The sequence below is a fragment of the Zootoca vivipara genome, chromosome 3, assembly GCF_965207765.1.
Source record: "Zootoca vivipara chromosome 3, rZooViv2.hap1.1, whole genome shotgun sequence".
In the NCBI taxonomy this organism is placed as follows: Eukaryota; Metazoa; Chordata; class Lepidosauria; order Squamata; family Lacertidae; genus Zootoca; species Zootoca vivipara.
Genome location: NC_142586.1, coordinates 71262045 through 71278734, shown reverse-complemented (window position 1 = coordinate 71278734; position 16690 = coordinate 71262045). Strand labels below are relative to the sequence as shown.

Here is a 16690-nt window from a genome sequence, read left to right as displayed (position 1 = left end):
AGTAGTAGAACATCTGCTTTGTATGCAGCAGGTCCTAGGTTCAATCATCAATATCTTGAGATAGGATTGGGAGATACCCTTTCTGAAATCCTAAATGTTCCTAATTGAAAGAAAGAACATTATCCAGCTCACATCATGAGTTATCTGTATAAAAGCTATGAAACTTTAAAATACCTCATTGTATCTGTAATGAAGAGAATGTCAGATTTTTTAAAATAAAAAATTAGATACTCTACTTCTCTTTTTATTTTCCAATTAGTTTGCCTACTGTGAATGCCCAATGCTTGTGGATAGGAAGCTCTACTGGTTTATTCATAATTAACATGGCAAATTTTGAGTTGGAAGCTGTTTTACATTACAGAGGTATGATAATTTATTATTACAGCTTGGTGTGATTTACATATGGAAAGTCCCTTACTGCATAAGCGGAGTTCCATTTGCACAACAGATATTCTCCTTTCTCTGCTCCCTCTGTGTGCTTCTCAAAGTCTGCCCCTTTGGAGCAGATTTTGCTGATGGGCAGAGAGCTGCAGGGGACAGGAAAGGAGGGAGAAGTTCTGTTGCACAAACGTCAACCCAAGACTCATTGTTCATGTGTTTCTGTTTCTACTAGCTAGTTAGAATTACAGAGGTGTGCTTGTCTGCTAGCAGGTTTGACTTGTTATTGCACTGGAAGTTTATGCGTTGGTATTAGGTTGATTAAATCAGTGGAATTATATTGACTTACCATACATATGATGAAAGCCTTGTAGCCAGTATTTAATTTAATGTGGAACTTTTCTATATTAGCAAAGGAAAAAAATGTTTTATAACATTGGGTGTTTTGTGTGTAAAGATTTCAGTGCCCTAAGCATTCAGTTTGCTGGATCATGTGCTTTAATGAGGAAGGCAATCAATGGCAAGGTGAGTACAGTATTTAAATTATTTTTAAATATTAACTTTTTTATTGTTTATAGCACAGTTTATTCTTCCTTGAAACTGAAAATTTAGAGGGACCTTAAATTTGGGGAGAAAGCTAACCTCACATTTGTGGTACACTTTTAGATAAGGTTATGATGTCTCTCCAAAGAATATTTTTTTTTTTGAGAATGTAGTGGGCAGTGATGGAGAATATAGCAGTAGTGATGCAATTCTTCACAGAAGTCATGAAAAAAATCCCACACTGAAATACTAATAAAAAAAGAATTATGCTGTTGGTTTATATCACTAGCTCTGTTGTGTTAGCGCTCATCAGCTACAGTTCTCCCAGACCTAAGGCATAAATATTTTCCAATTTTGCTATCCAAAGTATCTGGGATTCTCTGCCTTTGAGCATTATTTAGCTGTCAATTCACAGTTTTCCTATTTGAATTAGTCTATACCACAAGTTTGTATATGTAGAGCAACTTCGAGCTTTCTTGTTCATACCAGTAGGTATTCCCTTTTGTGTTTGTCCCTGCCTTCTCATTTGTTGATTTTATTATGCTAATAATAAATAAAAGTACCAACAGGGCATGCATGTATATAGTTGCGCATGGATCTTTATTTTTTATCTTTTAGAAAACACTTCCCCAACCAAGAAATGTGCAAAAGTACACAGTCAGACAATTGTGAATTTGCTTGTGCAGTTTTCTAGTTTTGTGCAAATACGAAGGATAAAAATTAAAATATGTATAAGGCTACAGTCTTCCATTCAGGAGTGCCCTGGAAATAGGGGTACACATGGAAAAGAAAAGAAAGAATTGAGGAAGTAGTAGGCTTGGGTTGGCTTGAAAAAGGGAGTAGTAGACAGCGGGGACTGAGCCATCCACCCAGAAACATTGAAACAAATAGTATGTGACCTCAAATTTGTTGCTCAGTTCCCCCAGTTCATCAGATTATCCCCATATCAGGTAAACCTCAGTTTACAGGGGGAAAGCATCAAGATTGGTGCTGTTGGAGAGTAATGTCATGTGGACTATGCAGATTAAATGTGAAGGCAAACAGCTGCAAACACACAGTGAACTCTGGTGTAGACAAGTCACATCAACTTCATTGGACTGGTCATGTTGTGTGGATGCCTGATTATCATCTTCCAAAGCAACTACTCTATTCTGAACTTAAAAATGGAAAGCATAATGCTGGTGGTCAACAAAAGAGGTTTAAAGACTGTCTCAAGGCAAATCTAAAAAATGTAGTATAAACACTGACAAATGGGAAACACTGGCCTGCGAGCGCTCCATTTGGAGAACAGCCTTTACCAAAGGTGTCATGGGCCTTAAAGACGCTCGAACTCAGGACGCAAGGGAGAAACGTGTAAGAGGAAGGCACGCTTGGCAAATCCACACCGTGATCAACTCCTGTTTGGAAACCAATGTCCCCACTGTGGAAGGACATGTGGACCTAGAATTGGCCTCCACAGTCACTTACGGACTCATTGTTAAAACCGTGTTTATGGAAGACAATCTTACTCGGCTACGAGTGATCGCCAAAGAGAGAAGAGACAAGTCCCAAGTAAAATGAATGCAGAGCTTCATACACACATTCATGGCGCTGAAATAGCCCATGTCTTACTAATTCTAATGGCTTGGATCCAAAGGTCTCCTGTGTGAGGATTCCTGATTTCCACTAATTTCCCCACCCTTCTGCAGCCCTGCACACTGCACCCCACATTGTCCCAAAGGGTTTCCCACCCCTAAGGAGTGAATTTTAGAGGTGTTGAGGGGGATGCACAGAAAGGGGAGATGGGAAAGTCCTGTTCCATGAGCCGAACTCTGCCCCCAGACACTAGGATACAAACCACTGATTACTGTTTACTATGTTGGCATTATTTTGGTTTGAAGGGAGAAATGCTTCATGGACATGTCTCTGCAGGTGTTCTGTTTGCTAACTTCAATGTTTGAGAATAGAATTGCCTTACTGGAGATTAATGTTGCGGCCCTGTTGAGATCCCAGCAGAGTGAACTCCATTTAAGTGGAAGTGAGAAAGGCCTGTCTGTAGTTGCCAGGTAATGAATCATTAAGTCACTTGGTTTTATTTGAATCTCTACCAGTTCCACCATACAGCTAGCATCTGTCACAAGTTAGAAGATAAACTGTTAGATATAGGGTACATTCAGATGGGGGGGAGGGTTGTAGCATTAGTGCTTCTGTCCCAGATGCTAATGTTCCTTTTACATGGCATTACCTGTTGCATAATGAAAATGTGACTTTTTGATTGATATACCACCATGTTGTGCTAATTTTAAATGGTGGGAAAGGATGGGATACCCGAATACTGCCCCAGATTTTATCAAGTGAAATTACAACTCAAAACTCCTGTGATTTTCTGGGTGGATGGGTTGTAATCATCAGCTTCAAGTACAGTGGTACCTCTACTTACGATTAACTCTACTTATGAATGTTTCTACTTATGAATGGAGCTCCGTCCACCATCTTGGATGCGGTTTAGATAGGATTTTTTCTACTTACAAATTTTTAGATAAGGTTGCTTCGACTTATTTTTTCTCCCAATGCATTCCTATGGGATTTGACTTACATTTTTTTTCGACTTACGAATGTGCATTCAGAATGCATTAAATTCGTAAGTAGAGGTACCACTGTATTGATTTTCAAGCTCATGAGAGGAGCTGATTTTTTTGGGAAATCAGTGTTTCTAGCAGTGCCCCAAAGTCACTAGTACTGCTCTTTCATAAACGGTTTTTATATATGAGTCTTCTGATTTGTTTGATTTTGTTGTTGTTGTTGTTGTTGTTGTTGTTGTTGTGTTATTGTTGTTAACCCACTTTTACTCTAAGATCCCAGTGTGGGTTACAATAATTAAAGCCCAGTGTTAAATACCATTTAAAACAGCCTACAATTTCCAAATCACGGTGGGTCCTAAAAATGTACATCTCCCGTAACCAAAGCCCGGGTAAAGAAGTGTGTCTCTTCTTAGATGCTCTCTTCTGCCAACCTCTCCTTTGTACCCGAAGAAAGAAAAAAGCCAACTTGTAAGTAAAAAAGGTAAGCTTGGTAAACTTTCAACCAGTTTGGCACTTATTGATAAATAGCTATTCTTTGGCGTGCTAAAGAGTCGGCGTCACGAAGAGTCGGACACGACTAAATGACTAAACAACAACATTCTTTATTTGGGGTGAAGAAGCATCCAAAACAGATGGGTTAAGACCTAGTACCACCTGGGAATACAGCTGACATCAGACTAGGTATCTGGGGTGGTGACCAGTCATCTTTTGTTTCTTTTTCTGGGTTTATGTTATTCTTTCTGTTCTGTTTTTATTGCTGACTTTGTTAGCTGGTTTGAGGTTTTTGAACTGAAGAATTGGATTAAATATTAATTTATAAATAAATGTTTTGGTAGAAGATATTCCCAGGTAAGTTGATGTAAGATCAGAATATTCCACTATATCCAGCAATAATTTCTGGATGCAAGATCATGTACATGTGGAGTTCTACTTGATGCAAGATTTTCCCTAGTCATTGATGGTAAAAAGGGTAAAGGGACCCCTGACCGTTAGGTCCAGTTGTGACCGACTCTGGGGTTGCGGTGCTCATATCATGTTATTGGCCGAGGGAGCCAGCGTACAGCTTCCAGGTCATGTGGCCACCATGACAAAGCCGCTTCTGGCGAACCAGAGCAGCGCACAGAAATGCCGTTTACCTTCCCGCCGGAGTGGTACCTATTTATCTACTTGCACCTTGACGTGCTTTCAAACTGCTAGATTGGCAGGAGCTGGGACCGAGCAACGGGAGCTCACCCTGTCGTGGAGATTCAAACCGCCGACCTTCTGATCGGCAAGCCCTAGGCTCTGTGGTTTAACCCACAGCACCACCCGTGTCCCATTGATGGTACCTGGCTCTAATACTTCCTCCATCTTGAGATCAGGCTGACCCACACATTATTTTTGCTCAGTTGACACCTTAAAACCTATTTGTTCATGTAGGCTTCTGGAACATTGTGGGAAGGGCATTTTATGTATAATATAATGCTGCCATTATACGGTATGATATTTTGTGGGGTTTTTTGTATTATTTTATTAGTCACTGTGGACATTAGAGGAAGGGCGGTGTATAAGAAATCAAATAATATTAATGCTCTCTCCACTGGAGACAAAATAAATATGTATGGGAAACATTCCCCTCCGTTGAAGCAGTGAGAGAGGCCACACAAACAGGGACTGTAGATTTGCATTACTCCATCTCTGGAACTCAGGCCTGTTGCACAGAGCATCCTGTTTATTCAGTTTAAAAATAATTCTGTTTTTAAAAGACAGAATTATATAGCAAAAGTTCAACATTTTAAAAGCTGAAACAAAGTAACCTGAACTTCCGGGGTATTCATATTTGTAACTACCGTATGTGTTTGTTAATCGTATTTATTTATTGTTCCTTAATTGTAATTATAACTATTTATTTATTTATATATTTTTTAACTCAGGTACAAAAAGCCCAATAAAAGACCAGCCACTGGTCTTCCATAATAAAATTAAGTCCTCAGGTTACACATCAGCGCCACAGTGAGTACATATTATGTCAGTATAATTATTTTTAGTGTTTTGAGATCGATTTTTAAATTTTATTGTAGAAAGAGAAGCTGCATGACTGTCACAGCATATTTGACATATGGAAAATGTAATGTAAAATGGGCTAAAGAGTAAAAAAAATATTAGCTTGACAATATTAAAACTAAGGTTTAAAGAAATGCTTGTTCGGGAAACTAGCACATTCACAAATAAATTAAAATTGTAAGTCTAAAATTATGGAATTTTAGCAAAATCTGCATCGCTTGGACTACAAGTATCACTATTTTCATAATTTATTTGGATTTCTTAGTAATGGGGTGGGGCCAGGAAATACAGAGTTCACTGAAACCTTTCTGTCAGCTACTGGAAATCTCTGACTTCTGAGATTTCAGCAGGCATTATCTATACACTTTTAAGCATAGCTTTGCAGCCATAAAGGCTAGAAACCTTTTTTTTAAAAAAAATGAAAGTTGAGATTCTGTGCCCATTATTACTTCCTGCACTCTTCCTGCATCCCTTAAGAATCACAGCATGGCTATATATGCATTGGTGGCTACATGTGTATTGCCCACCTGCTTGTCTGTGTAACTTAGATTTTGATATTCCAATACTGAGGCAGTTATTTCTCATGGCTTATTTAATGGGTTTGCATGCAAGAATTCCCTTCCTCTGAAAGAAGGAAGAGAACTTTTGGATTTAGCTCACTGTTGTAACAGTAACACCCAAATGTTACAATCATTTTGTAAACCATAGAAAATGAAGTTACTGGACGTTTACTCACTTGTCTCTAGTGAGCTAGGAAAACATGGTACCCTAGCTGATGTATTTGCACTCTTACAAACCTATGCATTAAATTCAAAGAGACATTTATTGTCGGGTCTTGTTTGGCCCTATGAACTATTGCCCACTGTTTTCCACTGCAGAATGACCATGTTCTCTCCAAAGACCAATGCAAAGCAAAACAATCTGGAACTGAAGTGCAAGAGAAATTGCAAACGGTAAGCAATAAAACTGATATGTCTAAACAAATGCATTAATGACACTGAAGCAGAACTAGTATTATCCTGCATTTACACAGTGTGTGTGTGTGGGGGGGAATTCAAAATAAAAGAGGCATGAAAATTACTTTAGCAGTATGTAACTTCTATTACACCAACATTTGTCAATGAGAAGATATTGTAAATTTAATTGTAATACCTTTAAGTGTACATCACAATTTGTACTTTTATCTTTTTAAATGTTCTCCTGTTTCTTTACCGTTGAAGACGGAATAAAGAAGAATATCCACATGTCAACTTTCCTCCAAACAAATCTGAGAGACAGATTATCGTAGCTGATAAGCCAACTCCTATATGCTGCATTCAGTATTCAGGTATCGAAAAATGTTCATGCATTACGTTAGATGTCTGCAGCATTCACCTGTTAAACATCATTTTTATGTACATAGGGCTCATTAAGGTTCATTCAGACAGCAAGCCTGCCTTGATTTTCAGCATTGACCACACAATCCTATACATGTCTACACAGAAATAAGTCCCATTCACTTCTGAGGAATTCTTTAAATGCAGCGTATATATAACTACAATTTTTTTCTAATGATTTGTTATATCCATGGTTTAGAATTATCAGATTAAGTTCCTATACCCCTTATTCTTACAGGGGATGGAGAGTTGTTGGCTTGTGGCTTGGCTGACAAAACCTTGCTGGCATTCAATTCAAATCTTACAGGAACACCAACAGTTTATTCAGGTAAATTAATTCCAGCCTTTTTCAGTCTTAGGTCTTCTATTTACTTCCTATCAGTGCAAGATACGGCATTTTAAGCAACTGCTACCTGCAAAGCATTTTTACTATGCTACCTGTTTTTAGCGCTAGTATTGTATATTATTGCTATGATTTCTTTTTCATTTTAGAACCTTGAAGCCCACCATGCTTGGTTTCATTTCCACTAATTTGCCTATTTTGTCTTATATTGCTAAACCTGACTGGAAGGTTGAATTTTCTTCTGTTTGTTTTCAGGGGTTGATTAAATCCCTGAAAAGGTTTGAAGGGAGCTTACAGGGGCTGTGGAAGCAGAGTTTCCTTGGAGGTGTGGGCTGCTCTCTCTCTCTCTCTCTCTCTCTCTCTCTCTCTCTCTCTCTCTCTCTCTCTCTCTCTTTAATATAATTTTTAAAATTGATTTTTGCACAAATTTTCCAATGTAACAATTCCAAAGCAACATAACAGATCTTTGGCTAGCACAGCCTAAGAATTCCTTCAACCCCTTCAAATGGTTTTCTAGATTTCTTTCTGATTTTGCATTTTATTACGATGCTTATTGCTATAAATCTAATCTTACACCAGCTAACCTTCATGCTTTTCACAATAATTTATAAAGTCCTTACAAAACTTTTTGTCACCCTACAAGCGATGTTAAGTAATTACAATTGTCGTTCCGATACAATGTAAATTTCTTCCAGTCCTTTAGGAAAATCTGGTCCTGCTGGTTTCGAATTTTCCCTGTTAGTCTCGCCAGCTCGGCAGCAGCAGAGCTGCTCTCAGTGCCTGCCTACCAGCGACTACGAAACCCTCTGCCGCCTCCTCCTGTCATTCCAAACCCCGGGGATAGTGCCTTGTCTAAGGCAACCTATGGGGAAATTGTGCCCTCCCCCCAAAAGCTGCCAGTAGAGTCACCACCTTAACCAAGAATGCCTTGGAATGACACCACTTCCACGGGATCCTGGGGAGAGTGATAACGGCTGTTGGTTAGCAATGCCCTGAAGGAGGTCTCGCATTGCTTTCAGTAGGTTTACCCTGTCTCAAAAATCCCCCCTTGAAAACTCACTGAAACAAGGGGGGTATTTCAGCTTGACCCTGTGTTACACTCGCGAGACTCAAACTCATCATTCATAGCTAATGGAGTTTGGTTGTGACAAAAATGGAGAATCAGCGTATAAATTTATAAGTGAAATGTATATTGCAAATTTAAATTCAGTGCACTAGGGGGCAGTCTAGGACTTTAAAATACTGTCTCTTTAACAGTAATAGTTTTCACCTTTGAAAATAATAGGTGCTGAGTTATGACAAAGGGATGTTTGATTGGCTCTTTTAACACTGTGAATTTGTTTACAGTTTACAATATAGGATTGAAAAATGAAGTGGCCACACTGAACTCAAGTTGCTAAATTAATGTTCTACAATACCAGTCTTCCCTTTGTAAAGAGAGAAGTTTATTTCTTCCATAAGTGTTGATGAAGCGTTGATGCAGTTCAGTTACAACTCTGATTTGTATGTGAAGCACAATAAAGGGGCATCATTTAAAGATGATATTGTCTTAACACTGTAGCAACAACAGGTTTAGACTAACTATGCTTTTATACAGGTAGGTAACCGTGTTGGTCTGGATCGAAGTAAAATAAAAAAATCCTTCAGTAGCACCTTAAAGACCAACTAAATTTTTATTTTGGTATGAGCTTTCGTGTGCATGCACACTTCTTCAGATACAGTGAAATGGAAGTTTCCAGGTACTTATGTAGAGAAGGGGTGGGGAGGGGTGGGGAGGGGGAGGGGGGATCACTCAGAAGGGTGGTGGAAATGGGTGATTGACTGACTGATAGCTGTTGATGACCGCAAACGACTGCAAATGGTTTTGCATGAAAAAGCAAGGGTTGAGATGGCTGAAGATCGCTTATCATGTATAATGAGATAAGAATCCGATATCTCTGTTCAAACCAGGTCCCTCCATGGTTTTGAGCTTGGTGATAAGTTGCAATTCAGCAACTTCTCTTTCCAGTCTATTTCTGAAATTCTTTTGTAGTAAGACAGCTACTTTGAGATCTTGTATAGAATGTCCTGGGAGATTGAAGTGTTCTCCTACTGGTTTTTCTGTCTTCTGGTTCCTGATGTCAGATTTATGTCCATTTATCCTTTGGCGTAGGGTTTGGCCTGTTTGTCCAATATAGAGAGCTGAAGGGCACTGTTGGCATTTGATGGCATACACAATGTTAGAGGATGAGCAATTAAATAGTCCTGAGATGGTATGTTGGATGTTGTTGGGGCCAGTAATGGTGTTGTCTGGGTGTATGTGGCAGCAAAGTTGGCATCTGGGTTTATTGCAGGCTCTGGTACCAGTGTCCATGTTAAGTCTGGTGGTTGTATTATTGTGGGTGAGGAGTTGTTTAAGATTGGGTGGCTGTCTGTAGGCAATGAAAGGTCTTCCTCCCAGAGCTTGAGAAAGGGAGCTGTCATTGTCCAGGAGAGGCTGTAGATCTCTGATGATGCGTTGTACTGTTTTAACTTGGGAGCTGTATGTGATGACTAGTGGTGTTCTGTTATTTTCTTTTTTGGGTCTGTCTTGCAGCAGGTTCTCCCTAGGTATCAGTCTGGCTCTGTTGATCTGTTGTTTAACTTCATCAGGTGGATATTTTAGTTCTAAAAAGGTTTGCTGTAGATCTCTTAGGTGAGATTCTCTGTCTGTAGAGTTGGAACAGATACGGTTGTAACGTAGGGCCTGGCTGTATACGATGGATTGTTTGGTATGTTTGGGATGGTAGCTAGAAGCATGTAGATATGTTTGTCGGTCAGTTGGTTTTCTGTATAAGGTGGTGTCTATACGTCCATCCTGTATTTTTATAGTAGTGTCCAAAAAATGTATTTCTTGCATAGATTGGTTCATTGTTAGGTTGATGGTGGGGTGAAAGTCATTGAATGTCTGGTGGAAGGTTTCCAGGGTCTGTTGTCCATGTGTCCAGATAATAAAGATATCGTCAATGTATCGTAGGTACAAGAGAGGTTTGAGTGGGTAGGAGTCTAGGAAACGATGTTCTAAGTCTGCCATGAAGATGTTGGCATACTGTGGGGCCATGCGGGTGCCCATGGCTGTGCCGCTGATCTGGAGGAACAGGTCATCACCAAACTCTGCCACTATGTCCTTACCCACAACCACTTCAAATTTGGTGATGACCTGTTCCTCCAGATCAGCGGCACAGCCATGGGCACCCGCATGGCCCCACAGTATGCCAACATCTTCATGGCAGACTTAGAACATCGTTTCCTAGACTCCTACCCACTCAAACCTCTCTTGTACCTACGATACATTGACGATATCTTTATTATCTGGACACATGGACAACAGACCCTGGAAACCTTCCACCAGACATTCAATGACTTTCACCCCACCATCAACCTAACAATGAACCAATCTATGCAAGAAATACATTTTTTGGACACTACTATAAAAATACAGGATGGACGTATAGACACCACCTTATACAGAAAACCAACTGACCGACAAACATATCTACATGCTTCTAGCTACCATCCCAAACATACCAAACAATCCATCGTATACAGCCAGGCCCTACGTTACAACCGTATCTGTTCCAACTCTACAGACAGAGAATCTCACCTAAGAGATCTACAGCAAACCTTTTTAGAACTAAAATATCCACCTGATGAAGTTAAACAACAGATCAACAGAGCCAGACTGATACCTAGGGAGAACCTGCTGCAAGACAGACCCAAAAAAGAAAATAACAGAACACCACTAGTCATCACATACAGCTCCCAAGTTAAAACAGTACAACGCATCATCAGAGATCTACAGCCTCTCCTGGACAATGACAGCTCCCTTTCTCAAGCTCTGGGAGGAAGACCTTTCATTGCCTACAGACAGCCACCCAATCTTAAACAACTCCTCACCCACAATAATACAACCACCAGACTTAACATGGACACTGGTACCAGAGCCTGCAATAAACCCAGATGCCAACTTTGCTGCCACATACACCCAGACAACACCATTACTGGCCCCAACAACATCCAACATACCATCTCAGGACTATTTAATTGCTCATCCTCTAACATTGTGTATGCCATCAAATGCCAACAGTGCCCTTCAGCTCTCTATATTGGACAAACAGGCCAAACCCTACGCCAAAGGATAAATGGACATAAATCTGACATCAGGAACCAGAAGACAGAAAAACCAGTAGGAGAACACTTCAATCTCCCAGGACATTCTATACAAGATCTCAAAGTAGCTGTCTTACTACAAAAGAATTTCAGAAATAGACTGGAAAGAGAAGTTGCTGAATTGCAACTTATCACCAAGCTCAAAACCATGGAGGGACCTGGTTTGAACAGAGATATCGGATTCTTATCTCATTATACATGATAAGCGATCTTCAGCCATCTCAACCCTTGCTTTTTCATGCAAAACCATTTGCAGTCGTTTGCGGTCATCAACAGCTATCAGTCAGTCAATCACCCATTTCCACCACCCTTCTGAGTGATCCCCCCTCCCCCTCCCCACCCCTCCCCACCCCTTCTCTACATAAGTACCTGGAAACTTCCATTTCACTGTATCTGAAGAAGTGTGCATGCACACGAAAGCTCATACCAAAATAAAAATTTAGTTGGTCTTTAAGGTGCTACTGAAGGATTTTTTTATTATGCTTTTATACTGCTGCTACCAACTTGCAGTATATTTATATCAGAATGCCTGGCTAAAACAAACTGTTGTTGTTGTTTAGTCGTTTAGTCGTGTCCGACTCTTCGTGACCCCATGGACCATAGCACGCCAGGCACTCCTGTCTTGCACTGCCTCCTGCAGTTTGGTCAAACTCATGTTCGTAGCTTCGAGAACACTGTCCAACCATCTCGTCCTCTGTCGTCCCCTTCTCCTTGTGCCCTCAATCTTTCCCAACATCAGGGTCTTTTCCAAGGATTCTTCTCTTCTCATGAGGTGGCCAAAGTATTGGAGCCTCAGCTTCACGATCTGTCCTTCCAGGGTGCACTCAGGGCTGATTTCCTTAAGAATTGTAGTCGGACTACAAACTGACTACAAACGGACTACAAACTGTAGTCGGAGGCAATCTTTATACCTGAAATAAAATTTAGGGAATGTATTCCTGTTCATCATGGTAAAATTCCCACTGCACTGTATATTCTGTTAAACATACCGGTATTACTGAAATGTATAAACTAAAACATTCAGAGACTTATCTGATTCTAAACCTAGACTTCTGAAAAAACAAGAACAAGTGTGTCACAAATCTCATACTTTTGCTATATGTATTTATATCTCTGCCTCAGAATTTTTCATAATAATAAATTGTTGTTAAATAGAGCCAGAGCAGCTGTGGGCAGGTGGGCAGAATCAGGCTATTCTTGTTTCTTTCCCCAGATTCCAGGCTGTAGAGATGCTCTAAGTGGGGTTGGGAAATTCAATTTTCTTGGTTTCTCAGGTGTCACATTTTCCATAAGAATGGCTGACATTACTGGGAAAGTGTGGGATGTGTAATTGCCTTGAGAAATTTTTCATAAAGGGCAAACAAAAAACATTTGTTTATGTGTGGTAATACTTTTTTCAGTATAAACCAGCTCAGACTGCAATTGCATAAATGGAAAAAATACATAGATACTAGCTATTTAACTTCAGTTTCCATGCCTGTTAAACCAGGCATCCTAGTGGATTCAGAAAGAAGCATTATGACATTGCATATTTTACTGATTGCATTCCAGTACTAGAAATTGATTTCCCTAGATAATGGGAAATTTATATAAATATTTGGTTAACGGCATGTTGTGATCAGTCTCAGAGTTGTTAATGGCCTCTCCTCTGCACAAGCATGTTTTGTCCAAACAAAGTTCTACAAGACAGACAGTATCAGGACATGAGAATTAACAAAATGAAGAATGAGCAAGTCATCTCTTCTCACTAAAATATTTAGCTTACAGGGGAAAATGTAGCCTGTATGTGGCCTGAGGATACCTAAGCCTATAGGGAGGAGGAATTCAAGGTTGAGGGTGAAATTGTACACTGCAACAAAAAGAAAGGGGATTCATTGGTAAGGCTGATGAATCCCGTCTTTGCCCTTACTGCTCTGGTGAACAATTTCTGTAATTGACAGTTTTGAAGCAGTTTAGTTGTCCAGGATGGGAATTTTGACAAATAAGGGAGATGGCTAACTCCACATTGATTCCAGTTCTCCCTAAGTCCACCTCAGCGGGAAGAAGAATAGGTATCTTATTAGTTTAATAGAAAATCCATTATTTTCCTTTGCGGACTGAAATTTTTATTTAATTATTTTAAACCCCTCTTTGTATCTCTACATACATTCATACATTATTATATATAAGAATTCTCATATATCAAGTGATCTTTCTGGGGGGAAAAAGTCTTCTGATTTATTAGGAATGTATGACAGACCTGTTTTCCAAAAACACTTTTCCTTTCTTTTTTTTAGGGCATGATGGTGCTGTTAACTCAGTTGGTTGGAGCCATGACAACAACTGGCTTGTTTCATCTTCTGAAGACAGAACATTAAGGATCTGGTCAGTCAGCAGTGCAGAACCTGCTTTATGTCTGGTAATAAACACCTCCTGCAAGTTAGATAGATTTGGGGTACTGTTCTCTCTGATGCCTGCACCCCAAAATCATACCAATTGTATCTGTTTGGAATATATTTCCAAATACCACCTTAGTAATTGTGAAAAAGAATTCTAGGATAGTTTAACATTTCCAGTTATCAATACTGATGGCACTGAAATTATCAAGCACATAAAACTGTGTGTGCTGTAATTCATGAGCACTTGAGTGCCACCCCCCCCTCGAAGTTTTCTGGCATTTCAAAGTGGTTGCTAAATTGTTACACATGCTCCACTTCCATCATGGGTCATTGCCTGGAATGGGGAAAGAGGTGTGTATGTGAGGGTGTAGTCTACATACAAAGGTAAATTTTAGATTTTTAAAGATTTGTCCATGTTTGCTTCTGATCCCACCCAATGCTCGCTTGTGGCTCCATAAAAGTTGCCAAGAAGGGAACGTAGCCCTCATGCTGAAAAAGGGTTCTCCTCATCTAATATAGAGAATGCTAAGAAGAAGAAGAAGAAATGGATTATGTGTGTCAAAGAGGTTGAGGAGAGATTGCTTTTGGATTGGCATTCAGGACATTGTAATTTTTGTGATGTAATGTTATTGTGGGAAAGAGGACTGAAGTCAGACTAGATTTTTTTGTAAATGACTGGATTTTCAGAGTGACATTGTATTTTCTTAGGGCTTTGGGCCTTGACTAATTTAATAGTAATTATAAAGAAATGGACAACAGTGTAAGATGAATCAAGATTTGTAATTTAGAGAAAATTAACAAAGGAAGTAATCTGACAGTGTGCCATAAAGAAACCATCTGTATTTTTCTGACTGAAAATTATACAGCATACATAGTTAATTATATATATTTTACTTTTAGGGAAAGGAAATGTTTCATAAATCCATTCGATCAGCACAGTTTTATTACATGGATACATTTATATTGTTGTCTTGTGGAGCAGAGTTTCACATGTTAAGATGCTACCTTGATACCAGCAAGGATGAGATGAAACGGTAGGTAAAGTCTTACGATTCTTAGAAATATCAAGTATTCTTTAGATCCTGTAAGACACCTAAACAAAGTAATGAAAGAGGAAAAAATAAAACTGCAGCCCTATGGAATGTGCAGAATGTGCTATGGAATAGAGTGCGACTTTTTAATAAACATGCATCAGATTTTGCTATTAATGTTACATCTTCTATCAGAAAATAAAAATAGGAATATTGTTAGCATGAAAATTGCCTCTGGTCACATTCAATTCTATTGTAGTTGATCGAATTGTCCCTCAGATTTAATTCTGCCCAACACTGTTTTGGAATCATTACTGTCTTTTTGGCATCTTTTGCTAAAGTATTATTCTATGTTATTTCTAGGGCTGCAAACTGCAGTACAAGCCTATGCATCTTTACTCAAAAGTAAACCCTGCTGTGTTCAATGGGGCATACTTCTAGGTGTATAGGGTTGCAGCCTTGATCAGTTTGATCAACAAAAGTTATCGTTTAGGATGGGGGAACCTTTTTCAACTCTAGGGTCACATTCCCATCTTGGGGCCACATGCCAGTAATGAGTGAGGCCAGAGGCAAAAGTGGGTGGATCATCAATGAATACAAACTTTACCTTTGCACAGTGGATGAGTTTCTACGCACAGCCTCACACACCTCAGTGCCTTCCATCTAGAAGAGCAAGGACACATTCCAGGCATGCAGAAACAGTTGAGGCTGTGAAGCTAGGCTGGTGAAAGATGTGGTCTGCAGAAGGAGGTGTGGCCTGGAGAGAATCCCAAGGGCCAGAAAAAGAGAACTGGAGGGCTGCATTTGAGTGCTGGGTCTGAGGTTTCCCACCCTGCTTTAGTTGATGATTTGATCAATTGTAATCATGCGGCTGAGAGTTCTGGGAACACATGTCTGTTTTTGAGGCTAATTTTGTGTTGCTGTGTTAGTGTAACAAGGAATGAAAAAGAAGGTATTAAAGATGGACTTGCCTTTCATCAGTGAACATTACCTTATAATGTAAAAAACAAAAGCAATCTCACAGCTCCTTAATGTATTGATTTCTTCCAAACAGTTTTCAGGCAAATGCTTAATCAGATAAAATTATTTAATCATTAGACAGTAATGAAACAGTTTTCATCAGGGTATAGATCCATTAGCAGTTGGATGTGAGGAATTTTAAATATACAAACAAATTAATACACACATATATCAACCAAAGTTACACAAGTTTAAATCTCATTGATTTCAGATGTCTAATACCGGTATGTTTATTTGGGGGGATTATGCTATTAATGAAGACAGGAGTGCCTGGCGTGCTATGGTCCATGGGGTCACGAAGAGTCGGACACGACTAAACGACTAAACAACAACAAATGCTATTAATAAATACTAGGATCACATTTTTTTCTTTCACTTAACAGATCAACTTATTTCATTGCCTGTGCTTAGTTCCTTTACTGGATTTAATTCAGTGTTGAATGCCAAACAAACAATAGCACACAGACACAGAAGGAGAGAGGAGGGGAATTAAAACACCCACAAATTTTCCTGACAGCCAAGTTTGATATAAGTAAAGAAACACAAAAGAAAAAGTTTAATTTGTCTTGATGTTTTGTTTGTGGCTTTCTTTATTTCAATATCTCGCTAGTTTTGCTTGTTATGTACCATTGTGCTATTACTCCAATTTCAATTCTTCACTCAGTTCTTTGATGAGTCAGATTTGGAAAAATGCTTGTATGGAAAAGATTCAGTGCAACTATAGACAGAAACATCAGGAATGTGTTAGATCTCTTAAGTAGAAGAACATGTTAACACAGTCTAAATTATCCACTCACTTCTTCCTTCCCTCCTTAAAAACAGTGAACTG

General features: G+C 39.3%; 1 protein-coding gene across 11 annotated transcripts in view; it reads left to right on the top strand.

Moving 5' to 3' along the window:
- Nucleotides 1-16690, top strand: part of WDR27 (WD repeat domain 27) — a 72109-nt gene that overhangs the window by 10831 nt on the left and 44588 nt on the right. For all 11 annotated transcript variants that reach the window (XR_015949057.1, XR_015949056.1, XR_015949055.1 and 8 more), the window contains 10 exons: nucleotides 260-363; nucleotides 836-903; nucleotides 2833-2966; nucleotides 3896-3963; nucleotides 5396-5474; nucleotides 6404-6478; nucleotides 6746-6852; nucleotides 7140-7229; nucleotides 13709-13830; nucleotides 14711-14844. Coding sequence is in view for 7 of the 11 variants with exons in the window: in XM_088666397.1 (XP_088522523.1) it covers nucleotides 260-363; nucleotides 836-903; nucleotides 2833-2966; nucleotides 3896-3963; nucleotides 5396-5474; nucleotides 6404-6478; nucleotides 6746-6852; nucleotides 7140-7229; nucleotides 13709-13830; nucleotides 14711-14844 (981 nt within the window). In the remaining 4 variants the exon portion in view is untranslated. The remainder of the gene's footprint in view (nucleotides 1-259; nucleotides 364-835; nucleotides 904-2832; nucleotides 2967-3895; nucleotides 3964-5395; nucleotides 5475-6403; nucleotides 6479-6745; nucleotides 6853-7139; nucleotides 7230-13708; nucleotides 13831-14710; nucleotides 14845-16690) is intronic.